The 25,174-nt window shown below is 39.8% G+C and overlaps 1 protein-coding gene and 1 long non-coding RNA gene across 2 annotated transcripts in view; one reads left to right on the forward strand and one right to left on the reverse strand.

The window, feature by feature from the left end:
• Positions 1–25,174, forward strand: part of LOC114918949 (uncharacterized) — a 197,576-nt gene that overhangs the window by 51,590 nt on the left and 120,812 nt on the right. The gene's annotated exons all lie outside the window — the stretch shown is intronic.
• Positions 10,124–13,705, reverse strand: pou4f2 (POU class 4 homeobox 2). Its single transcript, XM_020628606.2, has 2 exons — positions 12,869–13,705; positions 10,124–12,557 (listed from the first exon to the last, which is right to left on the reverse strand). Exons 1-2 carry the CDS (start codon positions 13,079–13,081, stop codon positions 11,634–11,636), a joined length of 1,137 nt encoding a protein of 378 aa, XP_020484262.1. The 5' UTR covers positions 13,082–13,705; the 3' UTR covers positions 10,124–11,633.

Consider the following 25,174-nt stretch of genomic DNA (forward strand, 5'->3'; position numbering starts at 1 on the left):
TGGTATATTGTCTTATTGTCTTTTATTGTCATGGTTAAAATTGAAAATCAATTCAGAAAGATTACAAGAAATGTTTCATTAAGTGTAGGAATCTCTATCTTAGTCCATTTTTGAATGACGTCTGTTTCTTTTACTTTTGAAGCAATCCCTACATTGAAATATCTGTCTTAAATTTGTCTGATGGCTCATTTCCAGCATGATTGGCAGCCTGCAATCAGTACCAGTGAAAAGGCCATTAAAGGCTGCCTTCAGTGCTGTCAGAAATCTTGCAATTACAGTTTTAGTACACACAAATGATACGGCAAAGTCATAAATGTGACAGTGAAAAAGATTGGAGGTTTTCTGTAAAACACGAGTGGGTAAGAAACGGTGTAATGTTAAGATTTACATATGAATTATTTAGATTATGTCACTGCTCTGCAATTGTTGTATTTGTTAATATTCGTACACGATTTTGTGGTAAATTCAAACATTTACATATATGGTATTAATTTTCTTATCTGTATTTTTACACCTTAAAGAAAGCTTTTAAATTAGGGCTGTCAGCAAGAACACGTTAATCGCTATGCGATCCAAAATGAATTCATTAATTTTTTTCACATTCCCCTGCTATTTTTTTCCCTTAAGCAGCACCGTAGATAAGCCACCTCACAGACAGCTCTGTCTCCATGTAGGTAAGGGTTCCACCGATCCGAACCTGTTATCAGATATCTTGTATATCCTGGCTCTAAAAGCTAGCTCGGGTATTGGAGATAAATGGACAATTCATGGAACTGATCTTTAATTCTCTGCTATTCTGTGTTTACAGAAGCACAGTGGTGTCTTACATCACTGTCAGCTGAGCGCTGGTAGGCCTGTGCATGTTGCTAGGCGAAGCCAACATAGCATGGAGGATACTAACAACAAAGGGTATAAAGTTTGAATATATTTTACTCATATTAAGCCAACAACTTCTAGGACTAGAGGTCAGAAACTTGGTTTGAATGCCAAAATTCACAGCACAGCCACTGCGATCACAGGTATCCCCCCAGCACTAGCTCCCTGGCTTGTCAGCTTTACCAAAAGGAGAGAAACTTCCAGTGATGGTTTGCAACAAACACATGAGACCACGGTACAGTTTGTTATCATGTAAATCATTTCTATAGACCATCCGCCTGGCTTCTTCAAGAACATGTGAGAACACTTATCAGCAGAGTTAATGGAGCTTCACTGCAGATACTGTACCTGGAGCTAAAACGTTATGCTGGAGCTATAACTTTACAGAAATAGCTTATCAACTTAAATTCATGACATTGTAAGATATAAGTTGTTATACATGTTGGTTGATTAGAGACTATATTTTGTTTAATAGTGTTATAGTCAGAGATCTTTCTGTGCCATTTATCTAGAAGCCTCTTCTTTATTATCACTAGTTGAGGGGAGCCAATGAGAAAGACCCTTTAAAGGCAATATTGTATGTTTTTAAAACGTTTTCTCAAATTTGGTAAAATACCTTCATTTGTAAGGCGTGTAATACTCAGAGTCATACACTCCTTTGAGGTTATTCTAGCTCTAAAATGTTTCTCAATCTAATTTGCAGAGGACTCAAAAACTTGCCACAACATACATCAATATACTGATAAAATGATCTGTGCCATAATTCCAATTTGAAGATCTTGCTCTTCTCATCCACTTCTCTCTACATATTGCATTTACAACTTTTAATTTATGACTACACGAGTCTACAATTGGGTTTTAATTAGCTCATAAAGGACTAATACAAATAAATACAACAAGAGAGAAAAAAAACATCTATAACATTAATATTCCACACTACACTACTTCCATATGCAGTATGCTTCTTTGCATAATGTGCAGTGGATAATGTAGTGATTTATGTCTCTCACAAACTGAGGGACATAAAAGAGAGATGAACAGATATAAAGCACTGAGTATGTGAAGCTGAGGAAACGTATAGAGGGGGCTCATTAACAACACCAGATCCCAACTGTGTAGAACAGTTTAATGGGGCACTGAGTGGATGTGAGTTTTGTCCTCTAAAGGTTCAGTTTCTGTACTTTTAAACTATGTGGAGTTCACACCAATACAGGACCTTCTTGAAAAATCTGCGGTATAATGTGAGCATCCTTATCTCAATCTTTCATGTCTTATAATGTCCAAAATATAACACATGATACAAGATTCTGCCATTATAGAATCACCCCTTAATTCTAGAGGAACAACAGAACAGTTTATTCTGATGATCAACTCCTACAATTGACTCGGTAGGTTGGTAGGCAGATAGGCAGGTAGATGGTATGCTGGATTTACTAACAATTAATAGTTGGAATATCAATACCTTTGCTGCTTTGCTGACCTCTTCCTTGTGTCTGGAACTCAAAGAAAGCCCCTTGACGCCCAGTATAAATGATGATTTATACTGTCACTAAGAATTTGGCTAATTTATTAATGTCTTATGTTGTTAAATACGATGGCATTCTAGTAGTTGATGTATTTTCAATAATGCAAATATTTGAATTAGCCTTACCCCCTCTTCATGTGTGTAATCTCAAGTGTATAGAGTTTAGGGAGGATGTTAGCTGGGGTCTGTCTGCACACAAATATCTTCATTTTCTACCAATATGATCAAAAAAAGAATGATATTTTTCCCATTTTATGTTCCTAAGTTTGTTATGAATATTATGATTGAATAAATAAATACACAAATTGAGGCTCCTGTGAGGATTTCTTTTAGAAGGATAAGAAAAAGACTGAAATTAGTATAGGCACCGCTATATGACCCACAACAGCAAACATGACCATCAGCAGCAAAACGGTCCACTTCTATGTTGTTGTTTGAATCCTTGCAACCGCTGCCAAAGGCTCTACTATGTCAAATGATATTAACAGCATATCAATAACTGTCTTCATTTACAATTTTCTGCGGAAAGGTTTTACAGTGAGTGATACATTAGACATTTAAAATAAAACAGGATGAGATTGTAGGTCAGAAAAAAACCCTATTATACATAAGTACAGGACAAAAACGGCAGAGATACCGTAAAATCCGGAATATAAGTCTCACCGGTATATAAGACGCACCCTGTTTTTAAGGTCTCTTAGAGAGAAAAAAAAGTTTAAACTGTTTTCCTGCGTGACGATTTATATTGTGTTCAGCGATGTCTACAACGTGCAGTTTCTGTGCAGCTGTGTCGCTCTTAAAGTTTCGGGAGTTTGCACTCCTACTAGCTACAGTACGGTAGTTGAGCTCTCAGCCTGCAGGGAAAGTTGTGAGGCACAGAGTCCTAGCTTGCGAGTCGCACTGTCCGACTCCGCTGGTCACTCTTTAATTTTAATATAGGACTCTTTCAATCAAAAAAGCCCTCCACAATGTTTATTTACTGAAAAAATAGACCACTGTTTTCTGCAAATGCATGATTATGACCTCGTGAGGAAGAAAAGATGTGGAAAAAGTCGCGCAGCCAGCCTGGTCTGTGTCGCCGTCTTTCCCAGCACAGCGTGCACTCAGCTTTCAATACACAGGGAATGGGGATGGGTTTTTAATCGTATCAGGTCGCAGAGATAGTGGCTGCTGCCCCGCTGTAATGAGGGCACGTGTTTCAGTATTTTATACTGGTGTATTGGTTGCACCAGTGTATAAGACGCAGCCAACTTTAAAGGCGAAAAAAATAGGTATTAAAAGTGCGTCTTATACACCGGATTTTACGGTAAGACATACTGCTTTGTCCACAGGGGTCGCCAAAATCAACACCAAATAAAAGGTCCTCTTAGTAGCTTTATGTACATCAGAAATCTGCAGACAATGCCATAATTGAAAAAAATATATATATGTGAAAAATAGTCTTGTAATTTTCCTGGTCAGAAAATTTAAAAATTAGAGTCCACAACCTTAATGAGGATGGGGGGTGGGGGGGAATGAAGACTGAATCACACTGCTTGATATCAGCATGTTGTTTTGATATGGTATGCTGTATAATGTGCATACATTACGTAATTCTTTGGATAGATATAATCCGACCATACAGTAGATCTGTGTTTGGGGTTTGATATTGTGTGTCTGTGTGTGTGTGTGTGTCCTTATTGGTGCTTTGCAATGCATAGCCATTGAGGCCATAATTTAGTCCATTATGTCCTCTGGTTTGCAGTCATAGCCCCGGGCCTCTGGCACTGAACGTTGTGTCATTTGCTACCAACTGGGTTTTTGATGAGAGTGTGTGACCTCGACGCCTCATCCCTCACCACTGTCTCATTCCCTTTATTTACATCTGTCTTTAGCATTCTAATTACTCTCTTTATTGCTTTAGCCTGGAGGAATCTGTTATACTGCAGGAGGGGAAAAAAGACTAAGGACACTGGAGTTCTAACCAATAATAAAGCAGCATAACTCCCATTACCCATAGGAAAAGATTGGGCCGTGGGTAAAGCAAAGATATGGGATGGCTTTTCAGCATACAGGGTTTACATCAAGGGCTCCGTTTACCTATCAGATGTGTGCATTCCAAAAACAATTTGCTTTCAGTTCAAGGTTTCACACGGGCAAAAGAAAAATTCACAAAAAAGCAGTTTACTAGATGTTTCTGTTGGTGGGATCATATTGTAGGGAAATCTTTAATTAGACTTTAGCAAAGTGATAGTTTTGCCTATATTTATTTAAAGTGTATGTCTAACAAACTGTGTATTCCTTATTTTAGTCTTTAAAAAAAGAAAGCACAATGCACAAGCAGCCCATTCTCTACTCATATTTTGGACAATATCAATGCTAAAAACTTTAAAATGTTCTGTCCCCTCCCTCTGAATTTTATGAAATGGCATCAAGAGCAGGCCCAGCAGTCTTTAATGAGCTCTCAACTTTAAAGACTTGAAGGATATTAACAAGCTGCTTGACAAATGGTGCTTAGAAGCACATTAAAGACGCAGCTAATGGCGCGCATAATGACGGCTAATTTTCGATCAGATATAAATTAGAGCCCCCAACAGTTATTTGCCTTAAGGACTTTATGTAAATGATTCTGTTCTGTATAAACTGAAAACTGAGGGAGTGAGTGAGAGACTGAGAGAGGGAGAGAGAGAGAGAGAGACCAGCACTCCTTGTGGGTATGATTAATAGATCTGCAACAGAGCCCGGCTGTCAAAGCCCAATGAACACACATCCAGCAGACAGATCTACCACCTTCTCATTAAGGTCCAATCTCTACCAGGTCTACAGCTTACTCATTCGGAACACCAAAACAGCCTCTCAAAAGGAGTGAGTTTAAACCTCTACGTCTGCAAAAAAATTAAGATCGGGTGAAAAGGCAGCACATGTAGGGAGACCTGGCGGTTCATAAAAGTGTATATCCTCCCCCTGTTGTTAATATTTGATGACTGAAGGCACTTTGATGCCATCAATTTACACATTAGGTCATAACATATAACTGAGAACACTGAATTAAATGATGAGGACATTTAGTTAATAGCTTGTGTATTCACACACGTTATGAGTAATCCACAGATTAAGATCTGCCAATCTAATGTCAAAGGTCCTGGTCTGTATTCCCTGAAAGAATATACTGATCAGACCCACTCGTATAGATTAAGATTAAATATACAGTTTTTGTGAATAAATATGTTATTGCGCTATCAATGTGACACTTTTAGTTGGACATTTGATCCAATGAGAGTCCGCTCCTTTAGTATTTCTTTATTTTCTTTATTTTTAATGTAAAATGTTAAGACAGCAGTTTGTATAGGCTACATAAATGTTCAAACAAATAATATACAAACATGCAGTAGGTTTTTAATCATTTTTGTAGCAACCAATTCACGAAGGGAGAGCAAAAGTAATTTGTAAAACAAAATCTGTTGAAGTATTTATCTGAAGATTATCCTGCTGTCCCTGCTGTGTACTGATCAGTCTTAAGGCGACAAACTGGACGATATCTGTGTTTTGTGATGCACTGTTGTGGAAAGAAATCTACCCTCATTTGTATATAGAGATCTTAGTATCTTAGCCTTTCTGATTAATGAACTTAAAATCCCTCCCATAAAGTGTAGAAAGAGCAAAAAGTTAAGATTTAAAAATGAATTATACAAAGATGTTGGTCACTTCCATGAACTCCACCGACCGTCTTGTTCATTCATGTGACAAATGTGGAGATCTAATTCGCTTTAAGTCTTTATTTTCACAGGCAGTCAGTTATCCTTGAAAGACTTTTTTCCTCTTGCCTACATGGACACACCAGTGTAACCGTTCAATGAGGTTCTTTTATTTTGTGACAGCTTTTGGTCATACTCCCCTAGCTGCAAATAAACGTATTGCAAAGCATAAATAATATTTTTTGCCACTCAATGGGTTCTGTTCCATTATTGGATAACTTCCCTAGACTGGACTCTCATTATTACATATACACTATATTATATTTACTGATACACCTTACAGGTGTCGAAGTTGATAAATTCACCAAACACACACGCATTGATACATTCTGAAAGACCCTCGCCATGTTTGAGGTAATGCAACAGTATAGCTGAGTGTAGACGCTATTTGCCTCGAGCTAAAGCATTTGAATATTCATATTGATTCATGTTGAAGAATACATTCCAGGTATTCACACAAAGACATCAACTGTAAGGCAAAAATCTAATATCTACATAAGCAATAGTTATAATGCTGAAGTCTATAGAAATTAAACAAAAAATATACGTTTTGATTAATAACAAATATGTACAAAAAAAAACATAAATCACTGGAGGAGATATAGAAAGTTGGTTATGCATCAGAAATCATTTTTTAGGTTTTGGCCACATGTCAGGGGTGACTGTGGCCTCTCATCACCCACATTTAATCACGCCCCTGAGCTATTTTACACATGGAGACTGGGAACATTTCCAGTAGTTTATAATTCAAGTGAGACTGTTTCAATTTTTTCAAGAAATTCAAATTATTTGAAATATTCTTTGATACAAATTTTAAAATGTCTTAACTTCTTAAAATCTCAGTATTTATCACCTTAAATGGCACTTGAAAGCCTTTTTTTATTTTAATTTTTTTATTTAAAAAAATATATATATTTGACGTTCAAAGCACTCAAAATCAAAGCAAAATTCAGAATACATCCTTCTCATAAATGTTTAATTTGGCACGAGTTCTCGTCTACGCATGTCTGGACAGTACCAAATGTTTTCAGCGCATCTTGATTTCTTACGCCACATTTTAAAATTAAGGCCTTTTCCTTTGAATATTTTCTTTTTGTCCTTTCAAAAGTTCAGTGTCATCTCGGTAATTTCGTTATCGTTTGTTTGTGATGTTTTCATATCCGGTCTTAAATTGGCTTAAATAAAAAAAATAAAAAAAAAACAGAAATGTTAAAACGTTGTTAAAAACGGTTTCAGTATTTGAACTTCACTTATAATAAGCAACCCCCCCCCTGGCATCAACTCGTCTGTTTATTGATGTGCGCGTGGCTACTACGAGTTTGCGCGTGCGATTATATTAGAGTGCGCTGGGAAAGAAAGGGAGAGAGGGATGGAGCTATTTCATTGGCCGAGCCAGTGTGGCTTCCCCTCCTTTGAATGCCATCCTGTATCAAAAAGTATCCCACCGACATCCTTCTCCACTGCTGCCCCATCGATTAGTTTTTGGAAAACACTTAACAAACTAATGACTGTTGATGGCTGATTAATATTGCAACAACAACAACTGATTGGCGACAATATCAAATAGCGATTGCCGCTTAACATCAAAGCAGCAGCCATGTGACGTGACTGGTTGTTGCACAGTATTTTTGGCGGTGCATATAGAGCCCAACAGATGATAAATAAAGGGTTATATGGTGTGTCGCGCGCTCGCTTTATGGCTCGTCTAATTCAGAGCAGTCGCGTCTTTGAAGGCAGACACTTGGCGTAAATGTACAGTTAAAATATTCTACTCTCGGGTCCCCAGGCGGAGCTCCGACAGTCCCTGGCCTCATTAAAATTTCATCAGCATCCCTGTGAAAGAGGGGGAAATGTTCAGGGGAGTGAGAAAAATAAAACAGAGGGCGTAATTATAACAAAAGGAAACAGCGCTGCCCCTTTCGTTTGGAAGAAAGCCTCTTGTCATATATGGACGCTTCAATGTATAGAGCACGATGTGAGCACGTGTGTCTGTGGCTTTAAGGTAAACTGTTTACTTCACATGTTTATTATATAAAAAAAAAAGGGACCTTCGATTTTTTTTTCATTGTGCTGCTGAGGCCTTTTGTGTGTGTGTGTGTGTGTGTGTGTGTGTGTGTTTTGTGTGTATGTGTGTGTGTATGTTTATAGTGTTGGGCCACATTGATTCGCTATCAAAGAATCCAGATCGATTTTAGCCAAATATGTGAAATAAAGCAGCAGCAGCAGCAGTCTGGTAGAGAGCCTGTCCGTCTGTCTCATTTTCTGTCTGTCTCCCTCCTCTCTGTCTGTCTCCCTCCTCTCTGTCTGTGTGTGCAGGGCTCGCGCTTGTCAAGCAGCATAAAGTTAATTTCAATTCCCGATGAGACCCTCACGCGCAGCCCTCCCTGACCAGCGGTAATTAACAGGGATGGCTAATGACTGCTTAACTCGCTCTTCATAATTATCTGCTTTTCATAATTCGATGTGTAATTTAATAATTCGCTCTTATTAACGTATTAAGTGAATGGCTCATTTAGGGGAAATTAGAAGCACTCACCAGGAGCATCTTTTAATTGATGAACCATCATCGCTGTCTCATTAATAACGCTCGTTTTGATACTCTTCATTTGTCACGAGGACAGCGCTGTTTGCTTTATGGAGCAGTGTCATGGAGGGCTGCTTAACAATTTGAAGACATTTTATCGTAGTTTAAAAGGTAGAGGATAAATATATAAGAAGAACTTTTAAGTGACATTGAATCAGTTAAATATTTATTTAAATGAAATACGTTTAAAATATTGGTTGGTCTCAGGCTATTTATCTCCTCGTGTAAAACTTTCAAGTCACACTGGAGGCATACGTAAAATTTGTCAGATTTTGAGATACAAATTAAAATAAATTATACTATTTATTTTTTTAGTCGATATATATTATTTTACGTCATTTTCAGTATTGTACAAAGTAAACGACCTGCAATTCCTTGTGTAATAATTTTCATCATACAACTATTTTTCAATATCCAAACATAATCCCATGCAAATGCATTCCAGGTGCTGTAAATGATCAGTGTAAAGGTGGAGGACAGCTTTAAGAAATGCTAATGCTTGGCTCGTGCAGCCTCTCAGGTATCTGTCCATGGTGCTGAAACGCTAACTCAGCGCTCAGCCAGCCAGTCAGCCAGCCAGCCAGTCAGCCAGTCAGCCCTGAAGCCCACAAACATCAACTCTGCTCCGAACATGACACTCAAAATACTCCCATATTTTTTCCTACCCTCCTCCTCATATCTAGCTTCTTAGCTAAGGTTTTTGCATCAAAGCCTGAGCCGGTATGCCCGCATGCACTATGGAGTGTGTGTTCAAATAGAGACGGGCACGTTGGCAGGCGAGCTGTTTTTCTGGCGGGCTGACATCTGGCAAGTCTGCGCTCCAGGGACCCATCCGGCTCTCCATAGACCTCCTGATTAGACTCTAATAGAATATTAGCATTTGCTCTCAGGTAAGGCCACAGTGAGCTGCATAAGCTGGCAGCCAGGCGGTGGAGGAGCCAGTCTGTCTTTAACATTGGTGGGATAGAAGAGGGTTTCTCCTGTGTGGCCTGCTTTATGAGGAGGCCCGGGGAGAAAGGTGTTGAGTAAAAAAGAAAAAGATATTCTACTTGCAATTGATCATTTTGGTTATTCATCTCTTATACTACTCGGGCATTTGCAGAAAAAGTTAGGGAGTTTTGGTGGGGGTAGTGTTTGTGTCTTGCTAATGGGCACAAAGGCAGTGCCTCCTAAAATCAAATCTAACACCTTTTTACAGCCCCAATGTCACGCTGCCTACATTTGAAAAAAAAAAAATGGCGGTATTGGTCTTCAGCTGTATCCACAACACATCTGTTTAAAGCAGTGCAGCCCACAGCTAAACCGTTCCCATCCTCCTCATTAATAAATAAACAGATGAATAAATAAAAGAATATTAATATGTCTGGATGATACACATTACACAGTTTAGAAAAAAACGTCGGATTAAATGTTAAAGTTTGTTCTTTAATGAAACACATATTGCAGTTCAATAATTAAATAAATTAAAATTACATGGATGTCATAAATTAATAGAATAATTTAACCAGGGAACCAAAAAAAGCAACATACATTACAGAAATAAGTTACCTCAGCTAAAACAGCAATACAGCAAAAACCTGTACGGATATATTTATGTGCATCGACTGGTTCCAATGAAATATTTACATTGTACACGTATACTTCCATGAAGCTGTTTTCTTTTCTCTTCAAGAAAAAACATTTTACTTAAACAAGGTGATTTTTTTTTAACAAGCAACGACTTCATAATGATACGCGTATATTTATACAAATAAATAGCAGAAAACGTACACAAAATAATTTTAAAAAAGAGAATACTATCTCATATATATCTCGATTGTACCATCTCAAATGTTCCAAACTAAAATTTGTGACTGTAAAATTTCACAGTCGTTTCCCTTTAAAAGCAGAACAACACGCTTTACTTGCTGTCAGAATTTGATTTTCTCAGGCAAAACGAGGAGGGAGGGGGAATCCCAATAAATATATAATGAAGTAAACATGACCTCACTCAATAAATAGTTCATAAGACACCGGCCCACGCTGGAGTGTAAACTTATTGCAGCCGGCGAGAAATCATATTTTTTTAATAGCGAAAATCTTAGAAATCCTTACAAGTGACGCACTATGTCTTTATCTCAACATAATGGGGATTCATAATAATAATTATCATAATAATAACGATAAGAAAAACAAACAAACCCTATACCTTAGCCCCAATCTGGGTAGCCTATCTTAAAAATAGATCCCTGACTTTGTTTAAACATGGTAACAAAATAAGTGGCATTAATTACACATTTAGACACAAATGAAGTGTGTGACAAATTATTCATTTACAAAGGGCTTTTTTTTGGCAGTAATTTAATATTAGCTTGGATGTTGTCCCTTTAAACCCCCCTCGTGGACCCTGAATAAACGTCAGACTGCATCGTCACGAACTCGGAGGGAAAATTGTAGCTTATCCTATAAGCCACAAAATATAAACACCAAAGAGAGTCACCAAACCAAGTGCTTTGAGTTCAACTATAGCCCCGCTGTGTGAAAAAGAACCATTTTCATTGGGGGGGGGGGGGGGGGGGGGGTGTTGCTGCCTACGCAAAAATGAAGTTGGCCTCATTTGAAATGAATTGTAAGTAAAAATTAAAGCAGAGTCCTGTAAGTCAGTAAAAAGGTGAAGCATAGTAAGTGTGGAAACAGTGTTCTTACTTGCTCTTCAAACGATGCTTCAACTTGACTCCATGTATCCCCTCTCAGCGAGTAAAAGACGTGACTGGGGTTATTTTTTTTCAGTCATTAGTTCAATTTTATGAATTTTTCGAAGTTCAAAGCACAAAGTCATCGACGATTGAAAAAAAGGTGTGTGATAGGACATATGGTACAAATCGTCTTTAAGCAGTTCCCAAGTCTTTAAGTGGGTGTTGGTTTAAAGCGATTCTTAGACGCATGCAGAGTATTTCATCCGTTTCTGTTTCTGTCGCTGGTTGCAAAACCAGACCCGCACTACGTTCTTTTTCAGGTCCAGTTTCTCTGCGATCGCTGCGATTTTCTCCGAGGAGGGACGCGGCTGGATGGCGAAATAGGCCTCCAGTGATCTCTTCTCCGGCGCGGCTATCGACGTGCGCTTTCGCTTCTTCTCTGCGCCGTTGAACAACTCGGGTTTGTTAAGTTTCTCCCTGTGTGATTTCTCCGCTTCCTCCAGCCATGCTTGCAGGATAGGCTTCAAAGCGATCATGTTGTTGTGAGAGAGCGTGAGAGATTCGAATCGGCAGATGGTGCTCTGGCTGAGGGAGCCCACCCCAGGTATCTTCAGGCTGGCTAAAGCTGACCCTACATCCGCCTGGGTAACCCCGAGTTTGATCCGTCTCTGTTTAAACCGTTCCGCGAACGCTTCCAAGTCCCTGGGATCAGCGTCCACGTCGCTCATGCCCATGTGCGATGGTAGCCCGTGGACATGTGCCATGTTGATAGCCTGGTGCATGTGGTTCATGCCCGCCATGTGGGCAGGGTGCGCAGGCGTGGAAACCACCGAGCCATCCGGCCCAGCCATGGCTCCCAGCGCCAGTCCTGGGGTGATGTGGTCCAGCAGGTCCCCCTCCAGCGCCTGGTGGGGCTGGTGGTGGTGGTGATGGTGGTGGTGATGGTGGTGGCCAGACAGGGCGGACGGATGAGAAATAGGCACCGAGGAGGAGGACGACGAGGTGCAGGGCAGAGTGTTCATGGTGTGGTAGGTGGCGTCCGGCTTGAAGGGGCTGTGATGTGGAGGGTGGTGGTGGCTCTTGGTCTGCGAGACTATATCCACCGCCGCGAGAGCTTCAGCTCGGGCCAACAGACTCTCATCCAAGCCTCCGAATATATTGCTCTGCAATTGCAAATAGAATGCACACATAACTGTCAGCAGGGAATTCTCCCTCCACTCCTCGGTTTAAAACATTTCCAGAATGAAAAAAAAAAGAAATCCTAAAAAAGGGGAGCACACAAAACAAGACACATGCAACATCCCAGGTCATAAAAATTAATACGAGAGGCAAAGCCGGCTGAATACATAAGTTGAGCAGAGGAAAAAAAAAAGGTGTTGGGTGATTTGCTGTGCAGACATGAAAAAAACATCAAGCAAAAAAAAAGTGGGCTGTCAAAATGTGCCTTTAAGCAGTGATTATGCAGAATACGTACCGGTGGGTTTGGGAGACAGGCTCTGCGCATCGCCTCCGAGCTGCTGCCGCTGCTGCTGATGATGGTGCTGCTGTGTCGGGAGGACGAGCACGACGAGGGTGCATTGGAAGTCAAGGTGGAGGACGAGGAGGAGTGCAAAGAGTACTTGGGTTCGGGCAAGCTTGAGTGGGCCATGGCAAAAGCCTGCTTGCTGTTCAGAGACATCATCATCATATTTGCGGGCGTCCGAGCCTCAGCAAGTTCCTTTTAATAACTTAAGACTCCGCCTCCTCGGTGCGGAGTTGAAGCCCAATTGCTTCGCAGGAATCTCAAGTCACTGTCGAGTAAAAGTGTAGGGCTGAAGATGGTCCAACACTGAAGTTATCACATCTATTTATTATAACTAGCGGAGGTCTTTTTGGCCGATGAGATTGGCCATGCAACTGCACGCAGCAGGTACCCTTTTCCCTTGTTGGACTTGTGGCGCGGAAATATTAACCTTTCCTTCTCTTTTTCTCCTCCTTCAACCGTCTCGAACCTGTTTTTTTTTTTAACAATATTTTTGCCTTGGATATTGTTTTTTTTTTTTTTTTTTTGCGCAACTCCTCAAAAACGACGCCAGAAAAAAAAAAAATTAAAAGTTTCTTCTCGTCTCTTAGGATTTCCAAAAAGACTTCAAGTTTCAAACTGTTGCCGCTTTCGTTGACCTGTTTGTTTCTTTTTTTGGTGAAAGTTTCCGTCTTGAAATGAGCGTAAGTGAGCAATAATGGCGGTGACAGTCTCTGTACTGTACCTCCTCGACTACGTTCAATGCTGCGGGGACCCGAACTGCCTCTGCTCTGAGGCGAAGGGCAGACTGAGTCTCTCTCCGCCTCTCTCTCTCTCTCTCTCTCTCTCTCTCTCTATCTCCCTCCCCCCTCTCTCTCTCTCTCTCTCACACACACACACACACCCTCTCTCTCTATCTACAACTCCCTCTGAGTCTCTCACCCTCTCGCATACACACACTGTTTCCAGCTGTACCTGAAAAACCCTTTCATGATTTATTATTCTTCATTAGCCCCACCACCACCGCCGCCGCCGCTGGGGACTTTGCGCATGGGCAGTGTGCGACAAGGCATTTATTTCAAATGACTCTACTTTTTACCACCAACACCTTGTTACAGCCAGTGCGTCTTATTAAGCTTATCCCTTTTTTAAAAAAACGTCTATTTATCGGTTTGAATTTCTGTGTTTATCATTTCTGTGTATTTTAAAATACTGCATCTTAAATATTGTAAACAGGTTCAAAATTATTTTCGAAATATAATCCATCTTTAAAAAATAATTGCCTACCATGGATAGCTCTACTACGTCTGTGAAAGTCCATTTACAAATTGTTATCGCACATACAAAAAAATTCAGCCTCCCGGTATATTTGCATTTATTGAACATAAGACCTAGAATTAAAATAAGAAATAAAAAAAGCTCATCTTATTATGATTGTCATTTGCTCAAACTGTATACTTATTTCTAAATTTAGCCTAATTAATAGCAAAGGTCAAACATTTTTTCTTTTGTTCCAATGAAAATTTGATTAAATTTGGAAAAAGAAATTAACAAAAAAAACGTGAAACATGAAAAAAATCCGTCTTTTGTATAATTTTATATCGTTTGATGCGTGTTGTCTCACACGCAAAAGACCCACTGCAGTTACGTAATGAGTGACGATAAAAGGAGATTTAACCAAATAATTAGCACCATTTTATTGGAAATATATTTACTTGTCATAGCAGGCTATTATCATATCTCTTCTCTAATTAAGCCACATCATCTCTTACATGATTAAAACGCTTCATCTTGTTGTAATAAACGAGGTGTTTAATCTGGTAATTTAATACGGTCACGTCTTTAGGGTGAGATTATTGTTATCGTGTAGGTCTCTTGGAGGTTATCTTATGGAAACAATAACACTTGTTTTCTCCTTCTGTATGGCTGTAATTTTCAAAACACACCTCACTCTCGCTCTCCCCACACGCACGAGAAGGTGTGACATCTTGTAGCACTTATGGAGCAGTGCTTGACCCCTTCATCACCTTTAATGTGTTAATAATATAGACTACACGGCTAATGGTAAAGCATTAAATTGCACGTTTCACTGGAGCTTATTATGCATGATCTTCTTCTAATTATGAGCGTCACATGTATGTCTCTGTATGTGGCCACTGCGTGCGTGCGTGCGTGTGTGTATGTGTGTGTGTGTGTGTGTGTGTGTGTGTGTGTGTGTGTGTGTGTGTGTGTGTGTGTGTGTGTGTGTGTGTGTGTGTGTGTGTGTGTGTGTGTGTGTGTGTGTGTGTGTGCGCGCACCACTGCAATAAAAAGTCTGACAGCATTTATATCGAGGCTACCGATGCTGCAGCGTTAACGTGGCGGCTCACGCGCTCTCATGCGCACGCGGTGTTTTTGAGAGCGTCAAGGTGTCAGTTCCCGTTTTTTCCCCTTCTTTTTTTTTATCTTGATACACGTTGACTTTTTCCCATATCTCTCAACGCCTGTTGGTGTTGCAAAATAGAGTTTTACATTACATTTGAGCCATGAAGCTGCAGAAATATGTTGCCTCCCCAGCGGGGGAAAAAAAAAACAGGCGCTGCTGCAGCCACCTCCTACAGACACCAGGAGACAAGGGATCAGGCTCAGGAGACATCAAGGAGCAATCAGTGTCTGCTCACATATACCGACAGACTGATTTATGATGAAACTTTAAAGAAATCATTTATATTTCACCACCTCTAAATTGGTGTATGAAATTTTCATCCACAATGAAACACACACAAAAAAAGTATATCTTAAGTCAAATAAATCAATTCACTTGCTCCAAAGCAATTGACTTTGAAGTACATTTTCAGCACTTTTCCTGTGTGTTCACGTACCTGAGGCTTTCACTTCCCATGCCAACAGCTCACTCAACGTTTGAGGGAGGACAGTAAGTCAGTGTGATTAACAGAATTACCTTTGAAGGGTCTGAAATGGCTAATAGAGACACAGTGATGTGACAATCCTGGATTTTTCTGTTACAATCACAAACCCTTTTTAGCTTTTATAGGAATGATAAAAAATATATATATATAATGTATTTTTTTTTAAGTTTGTATTTTCTTAAATGTGTTATAATAGCACATAATATGCAAATTAATAAATAAATAAATAAGTAAAAAATAATTTATGACCAACAGAAAAACAAACACAGAGATATTAATGACATTTCAGTATTGTTTTAATTTCCTTTTAACAGAAAAATGCATCTAAAAGATAAACACTCAACATCTTAATATTAAGCTGGCTTTGAGCTAACATTTCCCCCCAAAAAACTTCTGCAGTGTCCGCAAAATATTTAAAAAAAACGTTTCTGGCCTCAATTTACGTCACCAAAACGATACAATAATCGGAGGGAATATTACTATCACACAAAGGCTTGTCTCAATGCTTGAAGGTGCATTCATACCTTACCTTTCAAATACAGAAACTCTCAGTAGAATTGTGAAAAGAAAAGAATCGCCTCACTTCAAAGAGCTGTACTACATATAAATAAATCGGCACTGCCTAAAAACAAAAGTAAAGCCCAGGCAAAATAGAGAGCGCACATGCAGCAGAGCTTGATATAACTCAGGTGACTTGTTTGCTTTTTTTTTTTCCTCCTCACTCTCTTACTTCCATTCGAATCAAGGCGTGCTGCAGAGGTGCCTGTGTGCTTTACACAAAGACATACTCCTCTCAGTCTCCCTCAGGAGCTCTCCACGTTAACAATCCCAATTACACCGAGACCACCAGAGACAGCTGTTTTTATTACAGAACCGCTCCTTTGTGCCGCCAACAAGGTATCCTCGCTCCTGCACTGAACACAGAGAGAAAGCTGCACTGAGAGGAAGAGAGAAGAGTGTGGAAGTGAAGTGGATGTCTCTAAGCAGCTCACAGTGCTGATGCCTTTATTCACAGCTTCCCCCTCCCCTTTCTGATCTAGTGGAGCTCTTTACAAGTCAGAGCAGAAGGTCAATGCTTGTTGGGAGAGGGTCTACAAAGAGATCAGTTTCTTACTCAAGGCAACAGCAAATCACACAGAAAAGGGAAGGGGGGAGGGGGGGGGGGAGTTTTATTTATTCATCTGGTTTACCTGGGAAATGTGACAGGTTCCAGGAGGAACATTGTGGCTTTAAAGTGTTGTTTTAATGCGTACAACAAAAAGATAGAAGCCTTCAGGATTTACTAAATGTCACACACTGTACTAGAGCTTGTGTAAGGAACAAGTGGATCAACACTTAAGAAAAATGGAAGAGGTTTATAAAACTGCAGGAGCAACTCAGCTTAGATGGTTTTCTGTTTGATCTCTACCTGTGGCAAGAGAAAAGCATCAGCAGTCTTTTACACATTCCAGATATCTGTTTGTGTGTTACTTTTTTATAAAATACACTTTACCTAGCAAAATAATTAAAACCTGAAATGTTTTGGTATCTAATGGTCAGGCAGATTGTGATGACACTTTAGGCCTTTTGTCTGATTTAAAAAAAAAAAAGGAATATGGTTGTATTTGGCGATTCTGAAGTGCACAGTGTACTTCTTCACAAAAAGCAAGTGGGAAGAAAGATGCTGAGGATGGTGTGTTATTAATGCTGGCTTTTCTTTTATTAACTGTAACTATGATCTTTCTTCTTGTGTAATAGAGTTAATGTTGTATTTGGCCCCCTGATGGCAGTGTTACAAGACGTTTACTCATTGACCTCACTTTATAAAGTTTAGGGCAATCCTCTGCGAAAAACAATTGCACAATGACACAGAAGCAAATTCTAAATGTATTCTGAGTTATGTCTGCAGATGCAGACACTAATAAATGACCATGTCCCTCATTATTTAACTCTCCAACCGCTCTAGAAGGAGATTGTAAGTGTCTTAGTAGCCTAAGGCGCCACTGTCCTACCAGTTAGCTGCTAGCTCTGCCACTTATCCCTTATGTTCTCTGTAGTAGGTTTATCAGAGGGTATTTTGAAAAATGCTGCTTCTTGCTCTAACAATGCTGGTGAGAGTGTTTGGAGGAAAGTAAAAGAGTAAAGTTCCTACCCATTCAGTCATCTTAAAAACAAACCTGAATTTGCTGCTCTTCACCAATACAAAGCCATTTAACTCATTATTGATTTAAACATGTATTAGTTCAGCTCTTACCAAAGGTTTAGTTGTTTGTTAATTACAGTGTGTTTACCATAACGGTTATCTTCGCTTCGCTTTTACCTGTAATTGTATTTTGCAGATTAGTAAAAATATTTTTTTTTTTTCATTTTCGAAATTAGAAATTACAAAAGGTTGGCAAGGTATTATACATTAACCCATTTAATCTGAGCATTAGGTTGAAACTGTTTGTTGTCCTGGTTGGGTCGTGGACACTTTTTCTCTACATGATCATGGACAACTAAACTTATTTGGACCACAGTATACGATAACCAACAGCAAAGCCAGCTAACCTGATCTAGTGTATCCAACCTCAGGCCATGACCGATGAGAGACCCATGAAAGTGAGGTGTGCAAAGAGGTCAGGAAAACAAATAACACCGCCACCAATTTCCCTACAACTCACCAGATACCCACCTTTGGGGTGGGGGGGGGGACGCATTTGATTCTGGCCCAGTCCTGCCTATTGGCTGCAGGGCAGCAGATGATAAGGTCAAGCCTCATAATGATGTCACATACCTTTAGGTATTTCAGATCAATATCGAGAGCAGCACCCTGACAGCCAGCCATCAAATAAAGGCTGCCTGGAAAAGGAAAAGAAAAACTGGCTTTGAGATTGTCTCCTCTGATAAAATGAGATCCTCTCTCTCATGCTGCTTTTGGCTAAGATCTTATTGGTGGAAGACTTTCTGATCTTTTAAACAATGTGGTCATTCACACATCAGACTAAATCTTGTCCAGATTTGACTGATCTAGCTTGAATGGCAGGATTAAAACAATAAAACCATTTTGATCTAAGGCAGAAGTTACAGTAAACTATATGCCCATGGTTCTGTTGGATAACGTTTGACATGACAGACGTACCTTTGAGTAAACCCGGCCTCTCGTAACAAACGTGACGGCAAGGAAGGCGTCGTATATGAGAAGTAACACTTTGGAGTATGTGACTTTAAAGAATGCGTATGTCAAGTGCTATTCAAGTGATTAATGTAAGCAGGATGATTGCAGAATTCTGTCCAACCTGAATGAACACTCCTTCTGCCTCTCTCATTAATTTGACTTTCCTACGCAGTAATATATTGCTTGTCACCGGGTTGTCTAATGGTTGATGCTAATTGACCTCCTTTCCCCCTCTCTCTTCTGCACAAATGAAAAGATTTCCTCCGTCCTGTGATGGAGCATGTCACAATCTGATCCGACAAATTAAAAGGCTCGCTGCTGTCACACTGTCATCATTCGGAGCCCTCACCTCATCAGCTATAATGATCATTTTTCTGCTCTGAAAGCACTGCAGCGCACTGCCAAACACAATACTTACCAGGGCACGCTGCCTTTGCAGTACGCGTGAGAAATCTGAATTTTTGTAATCTCTGAAATCTCCTATAATGTTTATCTTGAACTGTCCTTCTACCTATAGATTGTTTTGTTTTTTTTGCTCTTGCTTAGTTATGCAATGTCTTTCTAAATTTCCATTTCTGTCTCGGTTCAACCAAGTACATTTTAAGTTCACCTACAGTTTTGAAGAATGTTACCTCTATCCAGAGAATATGAAGGATTCATTATTTATCACTACTCTAAATTTGCAGTAGATTATATTTTATTTAAGATATTTAAGACTAGTGAGCCCAACTCTTTACCAGCTCAAATGATTGACATTCTCTCATATTTACCTGCATCAAACTGTACACAAATCATATCCATAACGGTGACATCATCTCTTTCTAAATCACAGATGATACACAAGAGAATAGGTACAGCTTTACATTCAATATTGGGAGTGCCATCCTGCAGCGCCATTAGCCTGAACATGACGCCAAACACGAGGGCTCGGCCGCCGCACGTGATTGGCTGCAGAGCTATGATGACGCTCATTACCTGCAATCAGCTGCCCCATCTGTGTCCGAAACAGAAATTGAGTGTGGCGTTTTACCTGCTGACTTTGTGTGTATAACTTTATAATTTATGCGGTGTACCCCTACTATTGACAAAAACGCAGCTCGGTGATCAAAGCGAGCCATTCAGGAGGTTGGACAGGGCCACGAAGACAGGGCCTGTAACACTAATGATCTTCAAACGCTCGTCTATTTCACTGGGAGCTATGCACAACTCCCCAGCAAGTCCCCCGTCCTCCCCCTAGAGGTAATTGTGCCTGGCTGGTTAGGTGACAGGTGTCAAGTGGCCCCTCCTCAACCGATTCATCATGCTAAACAGAGAGGAAAAGCTGATCTCAGCCTCTCCCTGACTCTCTCTCTCTTTGTACTTTTCTTCTTGTTTTTCTTGTTCCCTCAAATAACTACTTTGTCATTACCTCATAATGCCCTGATCACATGTTAGCAGTGTTTTATGATAATGAGACGAATACAGAGTGCAGTCATAACTTAAGCCCCACCTTATGCTGTACCAAGAGCTCTTTGATAATATATGACGTGTGTGTTTTTAGTACAGAATGAGTGGGGCTGCAATTATGTTGGTTTTTAACATCAGATTAAGTTTTACTCTTGAATGAAAAATGTTAGATGTTATGTAAAAAAATAAATTAACAACCCTTACAATTGAGAAGCTGGAACATTTTTTTTAAATTATTTTAACATGCAGGATTTAGATTGTGATTTTAAAAGTTGATTTTCTGTCCATCAACTACTCAAGTAATTGACTAATTGGCTAAACTAGTTCCTAGAGAGAGAGAAAGAAAGACAACCAAACTCTGTGAATGTTGAGTGGCAATCAATACAAGAGTTTCATCCAAAGGTTATTTTCTTTTGTTAACATTTTGCCATCCAAAAAATTCTCTAAACACTTAAGTGATGTTTTAAAATTGCTAAATTCAAATGTAAAACATAAAAAAGGAACCAAAAAGGTTTAAATTAGATAAGGCCAAGACGAAACACGAACTTACATTAAGGAAGTTTAAACAAGAAATCATTTTCTTTTTAGTTTTCTAAATAACTGAGTTCATGATTAGTTATTCAACTTTTCATTTACATGAATATAAATAAACTGACTAACGATCTCAGCATGAGTTACTCCTAGAAGAGTCTTTTTTAGCAGGATAGCTACCTAGAGCTTAATGAGTAACATAAGTGTAAATGGTGCTTAAAATTTAAATGCACAAAGCTCGACCAGGCTAGCACACTGGGCAACAATCATGCATCCCAGTATAGTTGTGTGTGTGTGTGTGTGTGTGTGTGTGTGTGTGTGTGTGTGTGTGTGTGTGTGTGTGTGTGTGTGTGTGTGTGTGTGTGTGTGTGTGTGTGTGTGTGGAGAGAGGGAGAGAGAGGGAGAGAGAGAGAGAGAGACCACACCCTCACCATGCCCGCCTGTCTAAGCAGAATCCCATAGGGACCTGCCATACACCACGCTCCCTCACACACACACACCCCAGTCATTAATTCCTGCTTTGCATCTCCACACCATGCAATATTTATGGGTCACCGCAGCTTTGTATTCACAAATGGAAACGCCAAGAGAAAAAAGGGAGAAGACACGATACCTCAATCAATCCTGTGAATAAGGTTCAGATTGTCAAATCATGGCTTTTTTTCCTCCACCAAGTCTGTGCTTAATAAGCATTCTCTTCTTTTTGACCTCTAAACAAGTGTTTTGTGCAACGGATTGTCAGACTCCACCTTTGAGATGGAGCCATATTTGAGTTGAAAAAAACGCTCAAGGCAGGTTAAGAATGTTAAGAATGTGAATGGAAATTTTATAGCAGCAGCATTTGGAGAGCAACTAAACTGCATTAGTCAGTAAAAACAAATGCACGTACTGCATTTTTATGTGTGCCAGATATGACACTGGCGTACAAACGACAAGCGACACTCTAGTACAAACATTTGCTGCTACTCCAGATTCTCCACACTAATCAAGGGAAGTCTGTGGTGCATTTTCCCCATCTACATCTGACAGATCATAATTGGGGGCCTTTATTCACTTCCTAAGACGCTGCCTAAAACCTGTGATGCAACAGTGGGAGTCGAAACCTTGCTGTCTTTCAAATCAACAGTGTTGTCAAAACAGAGCCCTGAGGAACCCCCAGAAGAGCACGGCTCACCAGACCCCTGTAGAGATTTGAAGACCACTTTGGAACTCTAATCCACTCAAAATGTGCTGATAATTTTCCTTGCCAGGACACTCTCTGCCTGGTGTCACAAGAGTGGCCTCCCGGGAGCAGATCAGCCAATGATAACAAAGTAGCCAGATGTCTGGCGCTGGCAGAGTCCCAGAAGCCAGACAGCCGCACGCAGCAGCATCCGCTGTGGGCCACAGATCAAAGATACCTGAGAATTACTTATGGGCACAAAATATGTGTTGCTTACTCTACAGTTCCCATTAATAACAATCTGGGAGAATTTGTATTTCTAATTAACTCTTTTCTTTCGGCATACAAAGTGCTGTAGGTAGTCTAAGGCTGCAGCAGCAATTTTTCCGCGGCAACTGCGAGTCGACAACAGGAAGTCGGATGCAGCGCTGTCTGAAGAAGCCAGATCAGCTTTTAATGCAGTTCTGAGGCTTAGAACACCCCCTAACTTGCCTCAATAAACAAACAAACAGTGTAAGAGTCAGCGGATTTAGATTTAATCATGCTGTATGGGGCCTTAGACTGGTCCTTGATGCATACCTCGAAAGCTGTATTTAAAATACTTCAATATAGGTGTGATTGTCGTTCATTGCTTAATCTTATGCTCATCTTCCCCCAATTGTCTCCTACAACAGAGGTGGAGCAACTTGTACTCTGAAGTCCAGGCCAGTTGCATTTCCAGCTCCTTTAAGAACTGTAGCCAGCAAGCATCATACTCGCTCCGATTTATACTTTCTACAAGATTTGAAGCCTTGGCTTGTTTTCACCATGGTTGTTTGTGTTAGTCAGACTGACATTAAGAAGCATTGCAGTTCCATGTTGTTTTCTCCTGCAGGCCCTCCACTTTCTTTTCGAGTCCTCCATTTATTCCATCTTGTGTGTTATGTTTAATACACAAATATTTAGAGTATACCCCTGACTTTGAACTGAAAAGAATAGTTAAGCTCTCTCTGCCTAGGGAAGGCGTTTGTTGCTTTTTTTTATCTTTACGGGGGTAAGAAGCGTATTTCATCTCGCACACATTTGTGCATATTTTGTCAGGCTCACTGTGTTCTAGTGCACTTAAAAGTCATTGTTCAGTGGATTGAGGATATGCATCCCATGCAATGTGTGTGTGTGCAGTGCATTGTATTAATTATTAAGTATAGAATGTGTTGCTACATGTCCGTATTTGATGGAGAATCCCCTCCTCATAGCCTGCCACCCCTTCCCCCAATTATGTATATTACCTTTGCTGGTGCTTGGCTCATGCAAATTCTCATTTGCATCGCTCTCTTGAATGTGCTATCTGCTGCCTTGAATCCCTTAAAGCCTACAGTGAGCGCTGCCCTTCATTACATCTTGATCGTGACCTTTTCTCCTTTTATCTGTTATTATAAAACGGCTCTCGCTGTATGAAGTGCACAATGAACATTACAGATACTTTACATAGAGTTATATTGAGGTTTCATAATTCTTGTCTTTTCATGGAGCAAGTCTGGACTAACTTGCTTTCTTGATATTCTTTGTTACTGCTCAATGTATATCCAAAGTCTTGACAAACAACTCTTTCCATGTTCATTTATTAAAGCCGAAACTTTTTCACTCCAATAAAATGTGCTAAAAATTAACAAATGCACTGAAAGATTAGGCTGATGTTTTAAAATCAGTACATATAAATCATATTTTGTTCATATCAAGTATCTCTCATTGAGGAAATGTTACACAGAAAGTCATTTTTTTTTACGATTTATTCATTTAAATCGCTGCTCCAACATCCAGTCCCACTATCTTTCAGGGTTACTGCGGGTCGTTTTTTTAAAAAAGTCGTTCACTTGAAAATGTAACTTTAAAATGTGCCTTTAAACCGTCTTGCTGAGATTTCTGTCTCCCAGCTCCGGCAGCTCATCACTCCTAAAACAGCCACTCTCATCCAGCCTGGCCCCGACCGTTATTAATGTGCGCTGAATAATTTAACAGGGTAAAATTACCATGCTCTTTTGAAAAGATTTTTGCCTACACAATTAAAGAGCATTATAGTGATTTTTAGTTGAACAAGAATTATGACTGTTTTCCCTCCTCTCTTCTCCACTTTCTGGCTTCCTTGTTATGAGCTGTGGGTGAGCGCAGTTTAAAAGGCCTTTTATTCTCTGCTTCTGTGTGACTGCTAGAGGAGGTTGTGCTCTAGGTCTGACCTATACCATGATGAGCAGCTAATGGATAATGGATGAAGGAATGTATGTTCAACTTCCGCCAAAAGGACCCCTATAATAGCCCACTGGTCACTCCAAACATGGGCTATATTTGGGCTGTTTAACATACAGGCCCAGACAGGTGGTGTTTTAGATGACCGTTTTTAGCACCTCACATGGCTGCTATTGTATCAATGAAAATTGGATTATATATATTTACTAGATAGTTCTAGAATATAGAATCTTATAGTTTGTATACCTTTTTAGCGCCCCCTATGGATACAGCTGTACATCTTGCTTTTTTGTTGATTTTTCCTGTACGCAAACAATAAGAGTTTTCTGATGAAAAACTCATCCGGCTTTCTTTTAACAATCAGAAATACTACTTATTGTTTATCTCTGTCTGGTTAATGTACACAAAAACTATTAAGGTCCAAATTGTTGGTTTGACACCAACCCGGTGTCAGCTGTTACTGGCATTATAATAACTATATAAAGAAAATCAGTTTTAAATCTGATGGTCTGGTTTGCTTTTGTGGGTAATACAAAGACATCAAAAGTAATTTGAGAAACAAAGTACTTAAAGACAGCAAAGGTTTGTATAATGTTTTCTTATTTTTTATTTGTGCGCTGTCTCTAAAATATTATACAGTTCTTATATGATATCAGCATCTACCACAGTTTGCCAGGCCTTCACTGTAATTCCATGTGGACAACTGTCCACATCTCAACCACAGGCCAACAATTGGCAGTAATTGGCACATTGCCTCGGCTGTCCTGGGAGAGATCTGAGAGTGCATACGGCCACGGACAGGCTGCCCTTTCCACCAATTAGAGAGTTGTCTCCTCGTGTGGTGGGGATAAGGGCGGTGTGGAGGTCTACCT

This window comes from Labrus bergylta, chromosome 1 (genome assembly GCF_963930695.1).
Source record: "Labrus bergylta chromosome 1, fLabBer1.1, whole genome shotgun sequence".
In the NCBI taxonomy this organism is placed as follows: Eukaryota; Metazoa; Chordata; class Actinopteri; order Labriformes; family Labridae; genus Labrus; species Labrus bergylta.